At 36.5% G+C, this 21,994-nt stretch overlaps 1 protein-coding gene across 7 annotated transcripts in view; it reads right to left on the bottom strand.

Annotated features, from left to right (window-relative positions):
- Window positions 1–21,994, bottom strand: part of PDE1A (phosphodiesterase 1A) — a 179,703-nt gene that overhangs the window by 107,307 nt on the left and 50,402 nt on the right. The window contains exon 1 of one of the 7 annotated variants that reach the window (XM_008634710.2): window positions 6,891–7,418. The exons of the other annotated variants lie outside the window; for them this stretch is intronic. Coding sequence (XP_008632932.2) covers window positions 6,891–6,943 — 53 coding nt within the window. The 5' untranslated portion in view covers window positions 6,944–7,418. Of the gene's footprint in view, window positions 1–6,890; window positions 7,419–21,994 lie in introns of those variants that run through there. 7 annotated transcript variants of the gene reach the window in all.

The following is a 21,994-nucleotide window of genomic DNA, read 5'->3' as shown; positions in this document are numbered from 1 at the left end:
AAAAAGAATATTAAATCAAGTGGTACTATTTTAAATGCAGTGCTGCAATGGCCAACTAAGTTCTTCTAAGAGAACATAATAATAAATTCATTTTTGCACACTAGTAGCTGAATTCAGAAAATTACAGGTTTATGCCAAGGCAGCCTATGCAGTTGTCTATAAAATTGATCTAAATTCATATTTTTAAAACAACTTTACAACCATTCTTGAGTGAATAACTCAGAAAATTATGACTGAAAAACAGTTTCAAATCTTTTCATAAACTGTTTCTCAGTGTCTAATTTGGTTTTGTTAATTTTCTTCATGATTTGTTATTATTGTCTCATGGGTAGCTTAGCCATGTCAAAAATTTAGAAATACTTAAAATATAAAATCTTTTTCATGTCTTACCAAATCCTGTTTTCACCTTCATATTAATTTAAAAAGTAAGTCATACAGTTACCATTGTTAGGTGGGTAGACCGCTTCTGTCATTTTTTCTACTCTCTGCCTTTTAATGTACATAAAAGGAGAAATTTTGAAAAATTAAAATGAATGCTTTCAAGTGCAGGCCTTTTTAATGGAAAATTAAGCATTTCAGGAATCAACATTTCCATAATATCCAGTAATAAACAGAATATTGGTTTGGATTGTTCCTTATTGTTCTCTCCTGGTTTGGAAACAATTTTTAATGACATTATCCAATAAGTCCTAAAGGGCAAGCAAAAATATTATAAACACAGAATGCACTGAAATACTAAGTCTCTGAAAAGAAAAAATAAATAAATCTTTTAAATTTCATGTCTTCCTGACATACCCTGTTTTCATTCTCTTATTTCATGAAGATAATTTCCTAGGAGACTAGTAAAGACTGCTTAATGAGGATCTCAGCACTGTGACCAACTCCAGCACACGTGATGCTGCTACATGGGTGAATCAGGATTTCTTTTGCTTTGAATGCATTTGTGTGCACACGGGCAAACTGGGAACCCAGAAAGTCATCCTAGTCTGGTTTTTAAACCAATGGTTACAAGATCCCTGTGATCTGCCCAGGACTGCTAGAGAATATTCAGCCTGGTTTGACAAAAGTAGTTTTTTAAAACCTGTATAAAGGAAGTCCACTTCACCTCTTCACTGCTGTGCCTCACTAACTCAGCCTCTCCTCCCTCCTCCACTAATTTCCACCTCAGATACAGAGGCAGGAGTCCTGTCTTCATCCCTGACCCCAGGGAGGTGCTTAGCTTGTGCATCCTTCTCAGCACCACAGAGACAAGTTAAAACCCTGCCTTTCACTTAAACATGCAAGACAGGACATAGTGCCTTCGCTAACGCCTGGACAAACTGCAGTTTTCATCACAGGCTCTCTTCCATGGATGGAAAGCACGCTCCCCTGAAACAAGACAGCTGCCATGTACTCTGGGAACTGCAGGTGCTTTGGGAAAGCAGAACAGGGTACTTTTACCAGGTGATTTAAACCTATGACTTTCCAGAAAAGGATAATGCAAGAGAGGAGTAAAAATTAATCTCACACCAAATTGAAGGCTACAAGGTCTGTGAAATAGGAGTGGCTCTAACCTTTTGCTACAGCTGCTTTTCCCACCAACTTGAAAATATAAAGCACTGCTACTCTCTGCAGTGGGCCAGTACTTCTCACCATATCCATTTACAGTGTTTCTTCTTCACTCACAGGCCTTGTCCCAAGGAAGTGAAGAACGCAGCATAACAGAGTTATGGCTTTTAGGTCGGACTAAACAGATTTTTGAGAGAAAAGTACAAAAAAATCTCCTCACCAGGGAAGAAATTTCATTCAGCCTCAGATCTAAATAGAATTACTTTTTTACACCGACGTCTTTCCCACTGGAATTTATAGGTCAGCTCTGCCATTTAAAAAAAAAATATTGACAGTTTAAATCAATACAACTATGTAATATTTTGAGGGACTTACCCATCACTGTAGCCATTAACGCCACACAGGAAGAAACAGAAGGGAGCACATAGGCAGAAACTACATCACTAACAGGATGGCCATGGCTATGAACTATGTGTATGTTTGCAAAGCTGCAGCAAAGTTTGTCATTAGTGCAAGGGGAAATCAAGAAACAGACTATGATTTCAGGGTCTTCTTGTGGCGCTGCATTTTTATATTCTGGCCTTTCCTTAGACCATGAAGTAAAGGACAACTGTGTCTTCTCTTCCCCACCCACCTTCCTCCTACACCACAGGAATAAGCTGTCATTCATTAAATTAATATGCTACATTAATTTACAATTAAGCTATCAGTAGGAATAATTATATATAAGGTATATGCAACCATAATTGCAGTGCACAACTGAAAGGCTGCCACAAATAAAGGGAGAAACAGGTTTTTTTTTTTTACAAACTTCTAAGCAGCTAAAATCTGCTACTTTCTCTGCTGCCCACAGGTACATAATTTTTTACTTGCTTATCAAGTTGCTTCTTTTTCATACGTTATTCTGATTTGGTACCTTCCTACAGACACAAATTGAAAAGGTGCCAACAGCAGCTATACCCAGGCAAAACAAAAATATGCCTGGTCAGTACACACTATATTGATGCCAGAGCATAAAGAGAGCAAGATAAAACTCACAAATAGGAAAAAAATTGTTACCATAGTATGAGGATGTATCCCTCGTACTTGGTAAAACTCCTGAATATTTCAAGCGTTCACGAGAAGAAAAGAATTTTTAAAAGGAAAGAAGGAGAAACCATTACACTGATGGTTATTTTTTGCTAGAAATTACATGTTAGTATATTTTTTCTAGAAGAAAAGAGTCTCTGGCAAAAAGTTAAAATGTCTAGGAGTCACAGAATATTTTATTATTATTTACTCTATCATTAAAACTCAAAAGTTATTAATATGGCTTGTTCTTATTCCACAAATTACAGCAGTATAAACATTCTCTGGAAATCAGGTGTCTATAAACAATATTCTGTACAGTATATAATTACCTATGTGCTCTATGGTGGTGTAGAAATAGTGCTGGAATAGTTTCTGCTAGTTGATTACAGTAGGCAACAGCATTTAGTATTTAGAATCAATCTTAGCGTAAAACGAAATAACGAATCAGCTATATATGTTTTGAGGGACTAGACACCAAAGGACTGGACTGGGTCATTTTGTTAGTAAAGGGAATTCAAAGTTACAGAGAGATCCAGTCTAGTTAATTGCAGTTAATATAACATTCATATGTAAATGAACAAGATACTGGAACAACAGCAACAGTACAAGGAGCTCTTCTCATATGCAGGCACCACAGAGAAGGTGACACCAGAGCTCCCCGAGGAGCAGGAAACCTAGTGGTTTTCACCCTTATTCTTTCTCTGGCTTTGAGCCCCTATTTTCCTGTTCCTATTGCTCTAAGGGAAAACCCTTGATCCAAAATTGCATGAAACCACAGAAAATGTGCAGAACAAAAGGGAGGTATTTTGAAACTAATGCATTAATATTTTTTAAACACACTAAGAGCCTTAAATCAAAGCCATTACATAGCAAGGACAAATTCTTTGTTTTTATCCAGCTGTCATTGATCTGGAAATCTCAAAGCCCAAGGGTTTCTTGAACTAATTGCAGGCTTTTGTGGACCCTACCAAGGCAAAGACACCCAAAGAATTACTTGTCTTGTGACACTCTGTTCCTTTTGCTTCCATTTACAGACAAGACCAGGAAGACCAAAGTCATACAACCCAACCCATTCCCTAAAGACTGAAGCAGAGTGCAGAAAAATGTTAGCTTCAGTATAAGGTTTGATTGATGACCATGTAGATTCATATGTTAACAGAATTCATAGAAATTTGAGCACTAGAACACCTATTATGTCATCTAATCTATGCAGTTGACAGAGAAGGATTTGTTCCCTAAAGCATATTTCATATGGCTTTATTCAATCAATTTTAAAGTAGGAGCCATGAGGCACCCATTGCTTTCTTTAAAAAAGCTGATTTGTTTATTGTTTGAATTAACTTCACCATATCCAGTCACAGCAAATATGCTCAAGATGCTGTTCTTAATAAAAATATGGAATGTCCTGAGTAATTCGTGTTAGCATTAAAACAGCAAATAAATATCCAAGCTACACCTTCTATTGAAATATATCTTTGCATATAGCAGACTCTTCCTTTTATATTAATGAATGCAGGAATCTCTAAGTATTTGGCAGTCTTTTCTGGTGCAATTAAAAAATTTTATCCTAATTGATGTTCTTTAGTACTTCAGTAATCAGTCTAATGTGATTCGTAAGCTTGGCTTTTTTTTTACACAGTTATATTTCTGAATTAATTTAGTTATTTCAAAGCACTGCTGGGTAGCAAGTACCAAACATTACACTTAGTTCCCACTGTTTTTATATTTTTATTTCTTCATGAATTCAGAACTTGCAAAAAATTTGTAAATAAGTCAAAAATATCTTCTTGTCATTGCGTTTCCCATCTTGACACATAATACCTATGCCCCTCTTATGTAGAGTATTGGTAATACCAAAAAGATTATTTAGAATAAATACTTACATTTTTACATACTGGAAAAACAACTTAAGTAGAAGTACAGATCCACTGTAAATGCAAGTTTGCTATGTAGGAAGATACTTACAGGTACTTACCGAGTTCTAACATAACTCAGAAAGACATGTATTTTAAGAGTAACTATAATTAGTGTTAGACTGTCATCAAAACATTGGTAAATATAAATATATATCAAACTTGGGAATTTTTTTTCTTTTTTTTCAAGGAAAAAAATTAATAGACTGCTGATTCAGTTACCTTAATGTAAGATTTGTACCCAGTAAAACTGTTTCACCTACATGGACAAAAAAATCACAGGATTCAAAGGGCTGAGGCTAAATCTTCACAATTCTTGCATGAGAACATTTTTTCACCAGAGAAATATTTTCCAAAGTCGTAAAGAAAATGAACACACATTTAAAAAGCAGCTCTTTAACATAGGATAGCATCTGTATTTACTGCACATGATACAATCTTTATGACATATGGAGATTGTCTTTCTGTTTGAGCCGCCTAAAATATTATGCTGGTCTCGACCTTGGAAACGTTTCTTAAGCGTTTACTGTAGTATTACAGAGATCTTTTGCCAGAAGAGTCACTGCAGAGCCATGGACTCTTTGGGGGCTTTCCATATTAGGGGTTTTCTCGCTCTGGATTAAGCATGCCAACAGTATTTAGTTGCCGTTCTGTATTTAGAACTGATTGGAAGGAATGGATTTTGGTAAGAAATGTTGAAACTTCTTGTATTTCATTGAGTTAAGTTCACTCCCACAAGACAATTTAGGGAAACATCCGTTAAGAAAGCTGTTGCAAACTATCCAGTACTACACCAGCTACAGCAGATTTCTATAGCTCATTACCAAACGTCAGGAAATATGCATTTATTCACCCGCAATTCTAATGGCCCCAAAAGACTGAAGAATGTGCATTTCAAATTTTTTTTTTTAATTGCAGCTTATAGGATAATTATCACAGATCCTTGGAAATAGTTACTGATGTTTAAACAAATATATTCAATTAAACTATTATCTTAAATAAAAATATATCCCTTGAGGAAGATATCAAATGTCTCTTAATAGTCAGTTAAAATCTTTCTGTGAAAGAACTTTTTAGCTCTTCTTTATTGAAGTGCAAAATGTTTAATTTCATTTATGATATAAATTGCATAGCAAATACACACAGGACATTCAAATTTAAGGTTAACAGTTATGTCATTTCACTTCCATAGTAACCTTTTAGTGTCCAGATTCCCTTTCTGCCCTGCAACTGTAATATTACTGAAAGATTTCTCCACATCCAAGATTAGTAGGACATAGTCCTGGCACGACTACCTGTCTGAACTTACTCTGGAACTGCAACACCAACTGTTACTGGATTCCCATAATATATGACATCAGTAGTGGTGATTCAATAAATAACAATCCTGTATTTGCTCTGGGACCATCTATAATCTTGTATTTATTTGTCATATCAACACTGTGGTTTCAGTATCCTACCGACGTCACCCAGTAAGAGTTGGGGTTTTGTAAAATTGTCACCAGCCATAAACAGAAGTGTGAACTATTGCAGGTTTATTTAATCTTACAGCCACTGCATCCTTATTCATAGCAGTTTGAGAAATATTATTTCCCACTCAAGGTCATTTGGCCTGAAGCTAGGACTTGACAAAGGGAAAAAAGAAGTCTCCTGTGGTTAAAAGCACAAGTAAACTAGATCTAATCCTGATCTGTAAAGGAATTTTACAATTGACTTTAAAATAGAAAATAATCAGAAAGATGTTTCAGAGATCAAATTAATATATAGAGGATGTTTTGAAGAACCACCTCACTAAAATTCCAACTTGTTACTCTTTAAACTTGAGCCCTTACTATCAGAAGTGTCTTACAGATCATTTAGACTTTGAGCACTTGTCTGCACATCCCAGCAAGCAGGCTACTTTACTCTGAAAGGTGTAACATTTCAAGTATTAAAACTCTGCCATCCAGACATAAGCAGCTAAACCAGCCAAGAACCACGTTCCACTTTTAAAGTTTTATAATTCCAGAATACACTGAGGGGCTTCAGAGCTGTAGGAAAACAGAACACACAAAAAAAAAAGTTTTCAAAAACTGCTCTGCCTCTCTTTCATAATAAAGACAATCCCACACAAAACTTTAGAGAATGCAGAGGACAGAGAGGAGAAGAAAAATAACTTTTATAAAGTCTCAGTATAAGTGGAAAAAAATTATATTCTGAGAACCAAAATCACGTAATATGTTACTAGGTTATGCAATATTAAACCCTTTATCTTCAACAATTTTTTGTGCGCTTGCACACAAACTTTAAGTCAACAAATAGGACTAAAGAGTAAAGTTCATAACATTTTTAGTTCAAAGTAATAATAGCATCACTTACCTAAAGATTGGTCTTTGGAGATGCTTTTTCTTGATTGTAACACAATCATCCATTTAAAGGGGGGAAAAAGACTTCTTCCAGCAAATAACTCCAAAAAAAACCAGGGAGTAATCGGGAAACTTGTTCTTAGCTACTGTGCTGCAGAGAGCACACAGAATGGTATTTTGGTGCTGGGGGAAGCCTCCCTCCCTCTTTCTGACAGTGGAGCAGAAAAGGGCCATAGAGGCCACATAAGCCAGGCACAGCCGTGCGCTACCAAACTGGGCAGGCTGAGCAAAACTGGAGTCAAGTTGATCGAAGCGCAGAATTGCACTGGATTCCTTTCAACTGTGCAAGAAAAGGGGGGAGCTCTGCCAAGTGCTACCCAGGTAAAAATTTGTTAGATTATACCAGCCATGAGAGCACTTCTTACACATACTGGTCAAAGTCCTAAATGCAGAGTCACTCTCTCTCTCTCTCTCTCTCTCTCTAAAACACACTGTTCCGAGGCTCAACTTTTTTTTTCTTCAAAATAAAAGTTGTGCAGCTGTTTCAGCATTCCCATGTGAGTACCTTCAGAAAATTTGTTCTGGTAAAAAAACTGTATACAAATTAATGAAGACGGATGGATCTGGTCTGTAAGGCTGGCTCTACTTCAAGAGATTGTAATTATTTTACAATCTGGCTTTTATTCACTCTGGATGATGTGTGGATATAACTATGCAAATTAAAGCACTGCTCATAATTTTTAGCATACATAACCTAATAACCTAGAATTGGCTGAAGCAGAATATGGTGTTTGCAGCTGGTAGGACAACAACTACATGAAACAAATCAAAGCTACATCAGTGAGGAAAACAAAAATTACCAAGTTCAGATAGTGTCAGTAGAAAACTGTTACTGTTTGCAAGATAAGATTTCAACATAGATCCAAACTGAAAATCTTGCTCTGACATCACGCTGACATAAATCAGGAGGAATTCAACCGCAGCGAACACAGGCTGTAAACAAAGCTATAAAGCAGAAGCGGCTGAGCGTGGTTCTCAGCGAACACAAGTCATGAGGGCTTCAGGTGAGACACAATTTCCCGCAGACGTCAGAGGGCCCATAGCAAACCTGTGCTAGCAGAGGTCTTGATGGGAAACATGGAACCCAGCCAGAGGAGCGGCAAACCAGCAGCAAGGCAGCACCATGTGTGCAGCTGCACACCATGGAACCGTGTGCCCCCTTCCTGTCGAGGGAGGCAAGGTCCTGCCACTGGTTCTTCCCTACGTCCCAGCACTAGAGCTCCCTTGCAGCTTGATTCGTGCCGAGTACTCTGGGTGCACGGGCTGGAGTTCCTGATATGGGACAAGTAGGATCAGGATGGTTAGGATTCTCCTGCAATTGCATTAGTGGTTGGAAAGAGAGGAGAAGAGGGGCAGATTTACACAGTTAAGTGCACAACCCTGGCGTTATCAAAGTTTGAGGCAAGATAAGGAAGGTATGCCTTAGGCTGTATATGACCATGAAAGTTTACATTACATTATGCACAAGTTATTATTCAATTAACAATATTTTCATGGAATATATCTATATAACACCGAGATAACATATATTAATGTGTATTTTCACAAAGGAAAACCTAGGAGTTAAGTGGATTTTGAAACAAATAAAGTCTCTTCCTAGAGGTAAATATATTGCTTTTACAACAGAGTGATGGTGTCAAGTTTTGTTAGCCTGAAAGGACCCACTAAGTGATCCCCACACTGTATTAAACTATTTTCTTGACACAGCTCTTATACTCTTATACTCTTGATAGGAGTATCTAAAGAAAAAAATATCAGACTGTCATCACCAGTTATTTTGTGTAGTTCAGTTTCAATTTCCCCACTATTTCTATTCCCGAGAAGTAGAGAGAAATACACCTTCACCAGGAAAACAATTACCTGTATCAGATTGCAAGATCTGGAGGGATCTGAAGATCTTTCTTCAATAATATGTGGTGTTCAGAGTGTTGTCATATTTTTAAAGATCTTCTTCATCTAGTCATCATCTTATTTGTTCTTGTCTGCCAAGATTTACTATTTCCTTCGTATAGTTTTCATGCTCTGGATTTCAGCATTTCAAAATAATTTGCTGCTTTTTGAAGTGTGCTCACTCACAGATAATATGCAAAGCTAAAACTTGCAATGAAACCTCCCTTTTCTTTCTGTTTCACATTATGTTCATATATTGCTATACTTCTGTTATTTAGAGGGATTTTCTGTAGCTCAGGGTAAAAATCTAAAAAGTTACAAGAAAGGAAAAAAAATTCTCCAAATTCTCAATGAAAGCTATACCAAATATGTTTCCGCTGAACCCTCAAACCTTTTATCTAGCAGCTTTATTGGTCCTGAAAGTAGCAAACATCTTAAAAGTAAGTTTTTCTGGGTCTACTCCAATGCATGTTTTTGTTCATGGTACTTCCATTCAAGCATGGCTTGAAGAAGAAGTACTGTTTGGGGGAGCTGAAATTCCCACAGTGAAACTTTGACTACAAAGAATTCTGGAGGAAAGAAAATATTAATAATATTTATAGGAAATGTTACACAACTTCATGTTCATTGCATTGATTTTCATCTTCCAAAAAGCCTTTTGTGACCATTTTTTTCATTCAACACAGCAACTACCTACTGACTTCTTTATAATATTCAGAAATCATGTCTACATGTTAAATAAGTATTTGCATAAATCCCTTGACAGAAGGCATTACAGAAAAATATGATAGATCAGCTAGACTCAGGCCTGAAGCCTGAGTCCCACTGGAAAAATAACGTGTTTGAAGTTCACCAACATGGAAGTCTTTGCAGATCGCAGAATTGGAGCATGTTGGAGTAACATTACTCCAATATGTAGGCTATATGTACTCCAAATTGTATGTTATACTGGACCTGATACATGGAATGCACTGAAGAGGTGCACTTTAATTATAATGAGGAAGTGTAATTCCAATGAGCTTTTCCTTGAAAGCATTATTGTAATTTTAAAATGTCCGTTATAGACAAGCTTCATCGTATTTCTTACTTCAAGTTAATCTTTTTAGGATTAATTAGAATGGTAAAAAGATATTTAAATGATGCTCTAGAGATATCTTATTTAATTTTCAAACACTAGACGAAACTCAAGTAGAAAATATCTAAATTATTTTTTCTCCATTTGTTTTCCAATAATTGCTGTTATTGTTTGCCCATCACAACCAGTGACCACTGCTCTATATGATGCTAGTTATTTTAATTCATCTTCCACGCATATGTTAATGTGAACAAAGACTTTTTGAACCAAAACCTTGTAATACTTTACCATTCACAGAACCTGAGTTTTCCAAACTTCAATATCTATAACAACAGTTAAGTAATTTGATATTTAATACTATATCTCAGGGCAAAAGACTGCATATGAGGTAGAACCCAAAACATTCTATTCTGCTTTCTTTAATGCCACATATTTCTTATTGATCTGTAGCTCTTTGCCAGAAGTCTAGAAATGTAATTATTTCTCCTACTTTGATTTCAAAGCTGTGGGCAATTAAGATGGTAAATTTAAGAACCCATAATTTGTGTGTGTCAGACACTTGATGCTTTCTACTTTCTAGCTAAAATACCTTCTGGCTGCAAAGATATGTGTAAGCATTGCTGGCTGGGGTTTTCGAACTCTGTAGAAAGACACATAGGTGGGAAGATCAACAGAAAGGGGAGACAAAGAAATTATAAAGGCGTCATCAACCACATATGTGAAAAAGAAATTACCTTTATAAAAAAGCTGGAATATCAGTGAGAAAAATAACTGGCAAACTGTATTGTAAGAGTGGTAATTCTGTCGAAGTAGAAAGATAATTTATCTAAGCAGCTTGCTGTCTCAAGGCCAGCACTACCCAATATTTTCTTCAATGGTTTGGATGGAGAAAGCAGAGATATTCTTATTCCAAAACAATATTAAGACAGTAATCTTTTCTGAATGTCCTTGGCAAACTCCAGAAATGCTCAGAAAAAAAAAAAATTTAAAAAGAGGATATAAAAAATACCAAGCTCTACATACACGTGGGAATAATCTGCAGGACAAGGGGCCATTGGCTAGGCAGCATTTCTTCAGAAAATGCATGGGAAGCAGCAGTGAATCATACACTAAACAATCACAGTCTTAGGCAAAACAAGCGTAATTCTGGAAGGTAATAAAAGGAGTATTGTCCAGAAGAGCAGCCTCCCACTCTCTGTGTTCCTAAGGCTCACCTGAAGCATTGATTTTTGCTTTGAGGCAACACGATTCAGCAGACACATACAGGACTAAACCTTGACAAAACAGAAATTTAGAAAACAACTCATGAGTAAAGACAGAAGGTCACACAATGTAGCCTAAGGAAAAGCAAACCTAATTAAAAATATTCCAGAACACAAATATAACTGTGTAATTTATGGAAACAGACTATTTTCCTTACCCCTGTGGTCAAGAAATAACAAACTGCAAAATAGCTCATAGGGTTGTAAGTTATGGTAATAAAGATTGAATGGTGAAAAAAATACTTTTTAAAGGAAAGTAATAAGGATATTAATTGCTGAGGGAATCTGTTCTTAGAAACACAATGAGTAGCTTTCTAAGCATAGATTTTTAAAAGGCTATATAAGCAGGTTTCAGAAATTATTAGTCTTGCCTTGGATGAGAATATAGATTAAATAATCTCTAAATACATCATCAAACCTCATATTTCTAAAATTCTTTGGTAACCAACTGCTATTTTCAGCTTCTAACTAAACCTGCTGTTTAGTTTCAGATTTTAGTGTGCATTAAACCATTTACCAATCAGCTGTGGCACTTGGGCTTTTCAATCTTCCACCTATTTACCACTTAACCCAAATTTTGAGCTTTGGTCCTTCATTCAGGCAACAAAGTGTGATACTTAAAGCTTTAATCCATTAAACACCATAATTTCTGTTTTGCTTCCATAAGTAAGTATGGAGTCAGGGGCTTTCCTGAATTTTCCACAAGCAACAAGGAATAAGTGGAGAGCTAAGTTTTTTGCATCCATTTTCTGCACTAATGTAGTTTCAAAAAAAAGACAGCATATTTCTACATGCTTCTCTTCTTACAGGTATGAAACATAAAAATCTAAAGCAGAACTTATGAAAAGAATTCTTACTCTTCAGTACGATACTTTGCACCAGTTTACTGTTTAGGAAACTTGTAACTAAATCCCTAAGTAAAGTATGAAGAGAAAACTTTTTCTAGTAGAAAGTGCAACTAATCCCTAACAAGAATTTTATTCAGTTATTTCTAAGATTGTTGGAATAAATTCACTTGATAAAGGCTGTTCACAGACTAAGGATTCACACTTGGTGCATTAGAAACCAGAGTGGATTATGTGAAATCTATCTATACCATCAGTGTCACTTCAGCAAGAAGGTCTTCCAAGGCTCTCTACAAGACTCTCTACAGAACAGCTTCCAGAGTCTTCCTTTCCCTCGTAATAAGAGGGCCAAGCCTCTCTGCACACCTTTTACCAGCTTCCAATCTCCATGCAGGGTCTCTGAATCTGTCTATACCAAGCTAATAAAATTGTCCAGATGTCTGATGTCCCCAGAAACAGGTTAAATGCTAAAGGAGATGCTGTGATTGCCTGCCATGCAAAGGGTAATTTTATCACAAGCATGTCATGCTTGATATAGAATACTACCTACTAGGACTGTGTTTGTGTAATGGTTTAAGAGCTCAATTATAGTTACCCACATTCTTCATATTCTTTGGCACAATTCCTCCTGTTAAGGATCAGGCTGAGTGGTGTTTCACCCAACTGTTATACCAGGTTTGCATTAAGCTTACTGCACTCTGAGCAGTGTAGGACACTCTCAACTGGTTTCTTCTTGTTGACATCAACAAAACCCACTCTAAAATTTCACCTGATGACTTCTCCAAGCTTGAAAAACCAGACAGAACTGAAGAGAATTGTGACTCATTCAGACTGCAGATAGAAGAGTTGTCAAATGTCACTGGATCTATTGTAGTACATGTGCTGAAGCTCTATGAAAGACTTGTGCAGGCCTTTAAGTTCTGCCTTCCCTTTTTACCTTTTCTAAGTAAAATAAATTCTAAATGAAATTCTAAAATAAAATTGTTTTACTCTCTCTTACTTTCCCTGTTTACATGCACACACAAACTGAGCAGAAGCTTACGTCAATGCCGTCATGCAGGAGATTAATTTCCCTGCTAAGATTTTCCTGCTCAGACTGGAACACAGGAACTTGGCTTAAGAAGCTTCCCAGTGCTTTGCTTGTGCTTTTATATTTTTCTATATCGTAAAAGTCCTAGCGAAACTCAAGCAAATAAGTAGAAATAACAAAAAAATTCAAATACCAATGTCTTAGGAGAACATTAATTTTCCTGATTAATAAAACTCTTCTCAAGAATGTGACCAGTGTCACAGCTGTATTTTATTGGATTCTACCTGGTACTATTAGGATCTTATACTCTGCATCTTCAGTGAAGGGAGAGAGGGGGATGAGAAGGAAAGCAAGGGAGGGGAAATGAGAAGAAAGAAATTCCTTTGGGATATATGATGCTAAACTAGCACTGAGATACACAAGTCAAAACATGGCATTCTTTGGTTCTGAGCCAGTGCAATATTATTATTGGCCACAGTTGATGGAATTTCAGTCTGTATCGGAAAACACAGTAATTGATGTGCCATGTGTTTTCTAAATGTATACACATAATGGCAACTGTACACTGACAACAGAGCAACTACTGACTAAGCATACTGTTGCTCTTTAGGGTGGAAAAGGGTAATAAAATCCCCAGAACTTAGTACAGATGGTCTACATAAAATCAAGAAAAAGATAATTGCTAAACGTTTTCAAGGGAATGATTAAAATACATGCCAGTATCTGTTTGCTACAATATTTAAATATAAAAAAAAAAGTTTAGAAATTCAGAATTGTCCAGCAAGGAAAACATGACTAACTGTGCCCTATGTTAAGCATGGCTATTGGACAATGTCAAAATCATGACTAAAAGAATTTTTCTGCTAAATTGCAGTTCTGCATGGAAAATATATGAGCACTTAATAGGACAGAGGCTATGCTACAAGGAATTAGAAGATATATGGTAGACTACATCAATTTTCTCTATATCCTGTAGTTCTCATCTGAATGTCTGGAACAAAGAGGCAAGAATCTATCATTAGGTACCTCTTCAACTACAGTTTTTTCTTTGTAAGCCACATTCAAATCTGTGTAGGTGGCAGAATCTGAAAACTTAATTTTTTTTTTTTTTTTTTTTCATTTTAGATTTTGAAAATATTTTGCACTGTGTTTCATCATGGTCTCCAAGATCATGTATTTCCTAGGTTTTTGAAACTTACTTCATTATAATTGATTAAAATACCCTGGTCTATGCACAGTTATTGAGAGTTTCTGGTTTTCATCACTAGATTTCTGGCATCCAGTTTGACTGACACAGAAGCTATCTGGAAGTATAAACCCATACTCTTCCCTAGGGGATTAGCAGAATCTGGGACTTGTTGCAGTGTCTTTTCAATCAGCTACTTGTTCTTTGGTCACAACGCCATTGTGAAAAAAAAAAAAAAGATGACCCAGCAAAAACTCTACAGGTGATTATAAATCATCTTACAAAACTGTTTCATTGAAATAGCAACACTAATAACAGATCTTTGCTTTCTGATTGTGAAAAATTGCTTTTAAATTACAGTTTCCCCACAGATGTCTTGAAATCTGACATCCATCATTTTTAAGCCTTAAAAATAGTGATAAATGAAATTCTGAGTTCAGCTCTATCCTCAGATCTGTAACATGGCCATAGACAAAATATGTCTTGTGCGTGACTCAAAAATTGATTCTTCTAAGACAATAACATTTGGATCATTCTTATCTTTCTATTATAAAGATATTCACAAAATGTAATGCATACAGTAATGATCCAAATTTTTTTTCTTCCTATCTGGATTCTATTACAGCCTTTGCAATACATAGTACTGTCTTTCTAAGATAAAAAGATTCACAAAAGCTTTTATTCTCCTTGTACTATATTACCTACATTATTTTTCTCCTTATACCAGCTCACTATCTTCCCAGCACCCCACAGACTTCTTCCCAAGTCTATTTATTGTGAGGACATTCTTCTAAATGTGCCAAGTATATGTGTACTCATGACAGAAGACTAGCAGGAAGTTTATCTTTTCCAGCAAAACTTTACAGAGACTCAGAAGAAAACTCGCCCTGTTATTTGGCAACAGCACTTCCAGAGAGGAAAAACAGCAACCAAAGGAGAAATGTGGAATTTTATATATCAAATAGTTTTCTCTCTCCCCACCTGGTAAAATTAATTCTTAGGATGACCAAATTATGTAAAACAAGGCCCTCCTGCTAATTGTAGTCTAGGCATGAGAAAACTCTGAAACTATTTCAAATGCACTGGTAATGATCCTCAAGAAGGGCTCACTAGTGTGTTCAAGTACAGGACTCCTTGGGATAAATTTTGACTGTCAGTTAATCTACAGTGAATTTGTCAGTATATCACTTATTTAGTCAACAAATTTTAAAAATAGAAATGGTGCTTAAAAGTAGTTCAGTGCTCATGCTTTTTATCAAGGGTCAAAAGTTTGTCAGAAATATAAAGCAAAAAGAACCTGACTAGAGAATGTGAAACACACCAAGCATTACAGTTTATAAACAATGACTCATGATTTCCTACAAAGTGTCTGCCTAGATTTTTTTCACTTTCCCCTCTTCATGGAAACACATTCTTTTTATTCATACATTTAAAATCCCATTTGAGAAAAATTAATTTCAAAACTTTACTAGAGCCACAAGCTAAAACAAAAATTCAATATGCATTCATTTTATACCATAATCTCTCTGAACTCAAGGCTGAGGCAGACTAATTTTGCTAGTTAAATTCTCCAAGATGTTTGAATGTGGGTACACTGTAGTTGGCTTCATTCTCCGTGCAATTATCAATATGAGTTTAGCATACATGTAACTGGCTATGCTCCCAGCCCCAGAGAATGAGCTGCTTTGATTATCTACTAAAACCAAAAAGTACTCGTCAGGGCATTGTTCAACTCCTTATATATGGTCTGTGTCTACCTAGACCAAAGAATGAGTTACTATTTTTCATACTAAATCTTAAAATTGAACTAAAAGCAACAAAGAACAGAATTTTAGACATAATCTGTGCACTGATGTCCTTCATAGAACTATCAAACTTCTTGTGAGTTACTCCTGAATGGTAAGTTAAACCCCAATATTCAGTAAGAAAAAGGTTTTCCAGTGTCTAAAAACATCTTGACAACAGCTGGAAAATATTTTTAATAATATATATATCAAAACTGACCGCTGTATAATATTGTATGTTATCTGAAGACTGGGTGTATTTATGGTGTCAATTTTCTAGCTCTTAGAATTTTATCATTCAGTTACACTCACCCCCTAGTGGAAAGATGAAGTGATTTTCTTCACACTCTATCTCAGCTTTTTCTCCTAAACCTATCAAAAAACATGCTAAGTTGTGTTATTTGTTCTGATTCTGAACTATGTTACATGAGTACCTTCTGACTACAGTCATATACCATCAACTGGGCATTTGAACCAAACCACTGAAACACAATTCAGATGAAAATCGTTAATGTTAAGATGCAAGATTCCTCTGTTGTGTCCCAGGAGCTTCAAGGTTCCCCTTAGTCATCACACTGAAATATTGTGCATTTCCATGATTTTCTTTTTACAAATTCTCATGACAAAATAAAAGATTGCCGTTGCACTGTGCAATACAGTGGTCATTTCAACATTAATTTCTTCTTTGGCAAGTACATTTCACACCAGTATTTGTTTTCTTTCTTCTACCTATTAAATTTTGATATTAATAATTAATTTTTATGAGTAATAAAATCAGATCTCCCCTAATATTTAACACTTTCCTGTTAATATAAAATACATATTCTCAACAGCTTTTGAATACCACTGCCATGAGCACAGTAAGTCTCCTTTGTTATGCAGGTTATTGTCAAGCAGTAAAGTATAATGAGACTAATTTGAAATTAATTATATAAATAGCCAAGCAGCAGATTTTTAATTAACTTGTTGCAGAATTGATAAATAAGCAGGGAGGTCCATACATTGATTAAAGTTATCTGCTACTATCCTGACAAGACAAGCTAGAACTGGAATTATTTTGCCCAAGATAACAACATCCCATCCAGTCAAACAGTGTGAAACAGATACTACCACGTGTATCACAAACTGATGTTTTCACTGAAGCCCAGTAGCGGTGCCATAGAGAATGTCAAGCACTCAGTGACTCTGCTATTATCAGAATATTTTTTCCACTGCTCTTTTGAATCTTCAGACCAGACCACTTGGTACAAGAAGTAAACATATGCATATAGAAAAAAACAATATAAGACATACTGGTGATGTAAGCAGGCCCAAGCAGTCGTGATGGCTGCAGCTGAGCACACGTAACACCATCAATTCATGGAATAATCATGGAACTGTTGAGGTGGGAAAAGATCTTTAAATCATTGAGTCAACCTGTAAACTTAACACTTCCAGGTCCACTATTAAACAATGTCCATAAACACTACATCTTCATGTCTTTTAAGTTCCTCCAGGGATGGTGATTCCACCACTTCTCTGGGCAGCCTATTCAAAAGCTTGATAACCTTAAAAACTTTCAGTGAAGAAAGTTTTCCTAATATTCAATCTAAACCACCCCTTCACACAACTTGAGGCCATTTCATCTCATCAAGTACTAGGCTTGTTACTTGGGAGGAGAGACCAAAACCCACCTCACCACAACCTCCTTTCAGGCAATTGTGAGAGTGATAAAGTCTCTCCTGAGCCTCCTTTTCTCCAGGCTAAACACCCCCATCTCCCTCAGCTATTCGTCATCATACTCACTTGCCAGACCCTTCACCAAGCTCCATTGCCCTTCTCTGGATTCGCTCCCACACCTCAATGTCTTCCTTGTAGTGAGGGACCCTAAACTGAACTCAGTACTTGAGGTGCAACCGCACCCATGCTGGGTACAGGGGAACAATCACTGCCCTGGTCCTGCTGGCCACATTATTCCTGATGTGGGCAAGGATGCCACTGGCCTTCTCAGCCACCTGGGCACACACAGGCTCGTGTTCATCTGCTGCCAACAAGCACCCCCAGGTCCTTTTCCACTGGGCAGCTTTCCAGCCACTCTACTCCCAGTCTGTAGCACTGCCTGGAGTTGTAATTGTAATTCATTAAGATTCATCACAGTTAAACAAAATTTGATTAATTCAGTGTTTCCCACCATGAGTTGCAGAAGTCTAATCTTGGACATCTTGAAAAACAGACCACCTTTCATTCACATTGGAGAGAAGTTATTATAACATCGGTCCCACTGATGGCAGTAGCATTCACTATGACTGACTCACTGTCAGTGTGATCCTCAAAGAGCAGAGGGAGCAATATTCATTCCATTTGTTTTATGTGGTAAATCGTGCTCCCAACAAACAGACCTATCAAGTCATGATAGGTCTTGACCAATCAGGACATCAGCAGTAAAAAATAAAATTTGAGATAGACTTAGGAAGAAACTATTTCTATTTCTTTAAAGAAACAGGTTTTGGGGGTCTTGAAGTAAAGCTATGGGAAGACACACTTTCCGCTGAATTTAAACCTTTTCATGCCCAAGAGCCCTGAATTTGGGTATTAACTGTCAGATACGCTTCCAGATATATTATCAAAGCTTACTGCAATTTTCCAAGGGAGGAATTACACTCTTTTAAGTAACAGCAATATCTGCCATGATGATAGTAAACATCTCTCCATACAGCCTGATGGCAGCACTAGTACAGCTCAGAAACCCAAATGTTAGAGAAGAGGCCTGAGCAGGGCACTTAGCACAATATCTTCTCCAAGCCTTAGACTGAGATAACCAGGCATGGGTCAAACCATTTGGTGGCCGATGCTCCCCTGCCAGCGACCTGTGCCTCACTGCAAATGGTGCAGACTGAGCTTGCACCCTTTTTCCTGATACTACTCTTCAACTTCTTGAGGCTCATTGCTTGAACTTCTTGTGTTCAGTTAATTCTTGTGTTCAGATTGAGACAGGTGCTCCTATTCCACAGTTTTATTTGAAGTAACCCACAATATTTATTGCGAGGCCACTATAGCACGTTAAATCTTTAAATTCAATGACACAATGATTCCGGTTTGATTCAGTGAAGTGACTTTACCCTAAAGAGACATATATATAAACAATAAAGGATTTAACAATGGTGTGCACTTAAGTAGCATGTAAAATGAAATGAGCTTTTTATAATTAATGACTGTATGACAGGCGCTAAAATATAATTGTTCATTTAGCAGCCTTCCTTAAAGAGTGAGGCACTTATGAATCCAGCTTTTACCCTGATTCTATACAGCCAAGCATCTGTGCCCACATCACATTTGTCAGTAAAATTTCAGTTACAAATACAAATTTTTTTCACTTGAAGCAATACAATTTAATTATATCTTTATCCAGATTAGTTATTTGAATTCTTCCATTATACTCTTCGACCTTTAGGAAATTATTCTTTTAGTGATATGTTACAGACCAGCTCATATGCCACAGTAAAAAAAACATTTCACAAAAACATATAGCCTAAGGAAAATGTCATGGGCTACTCAGGTCAATTCTGCTAAGGCTGTTTGGTGTGATCATTTTTAGAAAAGAAAATACAGGGAAGACCAAGGAAATGCCAGGAACATGTCTATATAAAACCATGTTGTTTTCTATTTCTGATAATATCTGTCTTTCATATCCCTGTGGAAATTATTGTTTTTGTGATTTGGATTTTTCTGGTTTAGGGAACCATATCTTCAGGGGGGGATTCATGGGGCATTCAGTTACTGTGCTGTGCAGAAGCTCATGTTACATATCCATGGAGGAATAGTGATCTGGGATAATGATGAATTAGGCTTCCAAGTGGCTCAGGGTATCAAAAGCAGGAAACGTGACTGCAAGAAGGGAGCCACTGATAACTCACAGACCTGCAGCTTTTTGGAAACACCAGGAATAATTGCAGATTTAAATAATGCTTCATTGGTCTCTTCCAGCAATGGCTGCCAGCCATGAGGAAATAAGACAGAAAGTAGATTTAATTCTTAGAATAACTGGTTCTGAGGCACTTCACATCTCAGCATTTTTCTGTTAGATCAAGTAATGACACTAACTATGAAACTGTATTTGCAGATGCTGAAGAAAATTGCATTCCATCTAAAACTGAAAATTCTAAAACTGCAAACACATATTCTTGAAAAGAATAAGAAGGGGAAGACCCAATCACTCATTAACACAAACATGCAGTCCGGCTCCCTGAAAACAAACATAAAACCAAACAAAACACGATGATGATCTGGGACAAGTGTCCCAGAACCATATGACTGAAAGACTGTATTTGCTCTTCACAAATTTTATTTCCAAAAAAAGAACATTTTGCGTTTCAGTTTGACATTGTAAACACTAAAAAGGGTACAAAACCTTTCAAGAACAGCACTGTGATAGACATGCAAAGCTCAAAATGGGATACAAAAACAGTGCTTTGCAACCAAGAGAAATAATGCAAGCCAAGACAATGATCAGCATTTGGAAAGAGATGCATGAACTGCAGAAGTCAGATCACTATGTCAGTTTTCACAAGTGCTAGCAGAGATCGTATCTCCCAGCACGATATTTTATTAGTTTTCATAACAGCAGGACACTTTACTATTGTTCAAGTTTGTGATCACCTCCCAGATCCTTTTCTGTGGTATTGCAATGTCGCTAGTTTAACCCCATCATATGTTTGCACAGCTGATTACTATCGCATGAATGTGATAAAGGATTGGCAATTTTACTGCATTTTAGGACAAGTAAGTATCACTTTGAATTCTAACTTGTCTCCCTGTATTTGCAGGTTTTGCTATAAGTTAATATTATTCCAAATTAAAGAAAAAAAATACAGCCATGTCAGAGGTCTTCAGAGCTGTGGAAACACCCTTGTATTTGTATTCTGACAAAAAACCTTTGATAATTCTTTGCAAAATATAATTTACAGCCAGTGTATGAGTCTTAGAAAGTTGATCTGAGCCCTAAAAGCAATTATATGGATATGTTTCTCAAGAATCAGAGAAAAAAAGGTGCAATGAAGGAAGCCACTGTATTCATTCAGTGACCACAGCTGGGGAAAAACTATGTCTGAAAGGCAAAGCCACCACACAGCAAACAAATCACACTTACAATCTAGTTTCAACCAACTAGTATCAAAAGCATACCTTCAAATTTGCAAGAAAATATTCTTCTACTGGCAACTATTTTAAGGAATGATCCTTCCTTGGACTCTATCTAAATTGATGTTTACAACTAAAATTTAAATATACATTGGATATTTCCCCAACTAAAAAGCTACCTTGGTAACTACACACATCATGAGTAGTGAGTACACTATCCTCACGATTTTTGTTACAGAAATCTAAAGCTATGACATTGAAGTGACATCTGAATGCATACTAGGCAGCTTCAATTCTTACTTACAGAAATTTAGCTTGTTACTGCTAATACTGTGCAAAGCCTTGCACACTTATGCCATATTGATGGTGGAAGCTGATCGCTTCATAGAACATCCTTTGTTAAGTGAAGTGAGTGGCATTTAAAGTAGATTAATGGCAAAAATAACCTGGTTATTTTTCCTTTTTATACATGCGTAAACAGCGTGGACTGACAGATAAGACTCTGGGTTGTGACCCAAGAGTCCTGAGCTTTTTGTGAGTCCATTGACTGATATTGGACAGGTCACTTTCAACTGAGACTGCCTCAGTTCATCACTGAGAGCTGGTGAAATTTTTTCCCTTCAAAAGCTGTTTCACTTTATGGACTAAAAGTCTTTGCAAGCGCTAAGTATTCTTTCTACCTTTGTTTCTTTTCCTGTATCAAGCAAACTTTCATTTCAGTGACTTGGTAAAAACAACAGTTTCTTTTAAAACCCCTTTCCTATGCAGTCATATCTAGTAGTATCTTTTTTTGTCCCTGTTATATAGCAGGTGCCCTAGTTTCAAACAGATTTTGTTAATTTGTGGATATGTAATTTGCTATTTCTTACT

The sequence above is a fragment of the Corvus brachyrhynchos genome, unplaced genomic scaffold (genome assembly GCF_000691975.1).
Source record: "Corvus brachyrhynchos isolate BGI_N302 unplaced genomic scaffold, ASM69197v1 scaffold255, whole genome shotgun sequence".
Taxonomy (NCBI): Eukaryota; Metazoa; Chordata; class Aves; order Passeriformes; family Corvidae; genus Corvus; species Corvus brachyrhynchos.
The sequence above is the reverse complement of the archived record's forward strand: the minus strand, read 5'-3'. Positions and strand labels throughout refer to the sequence as shown.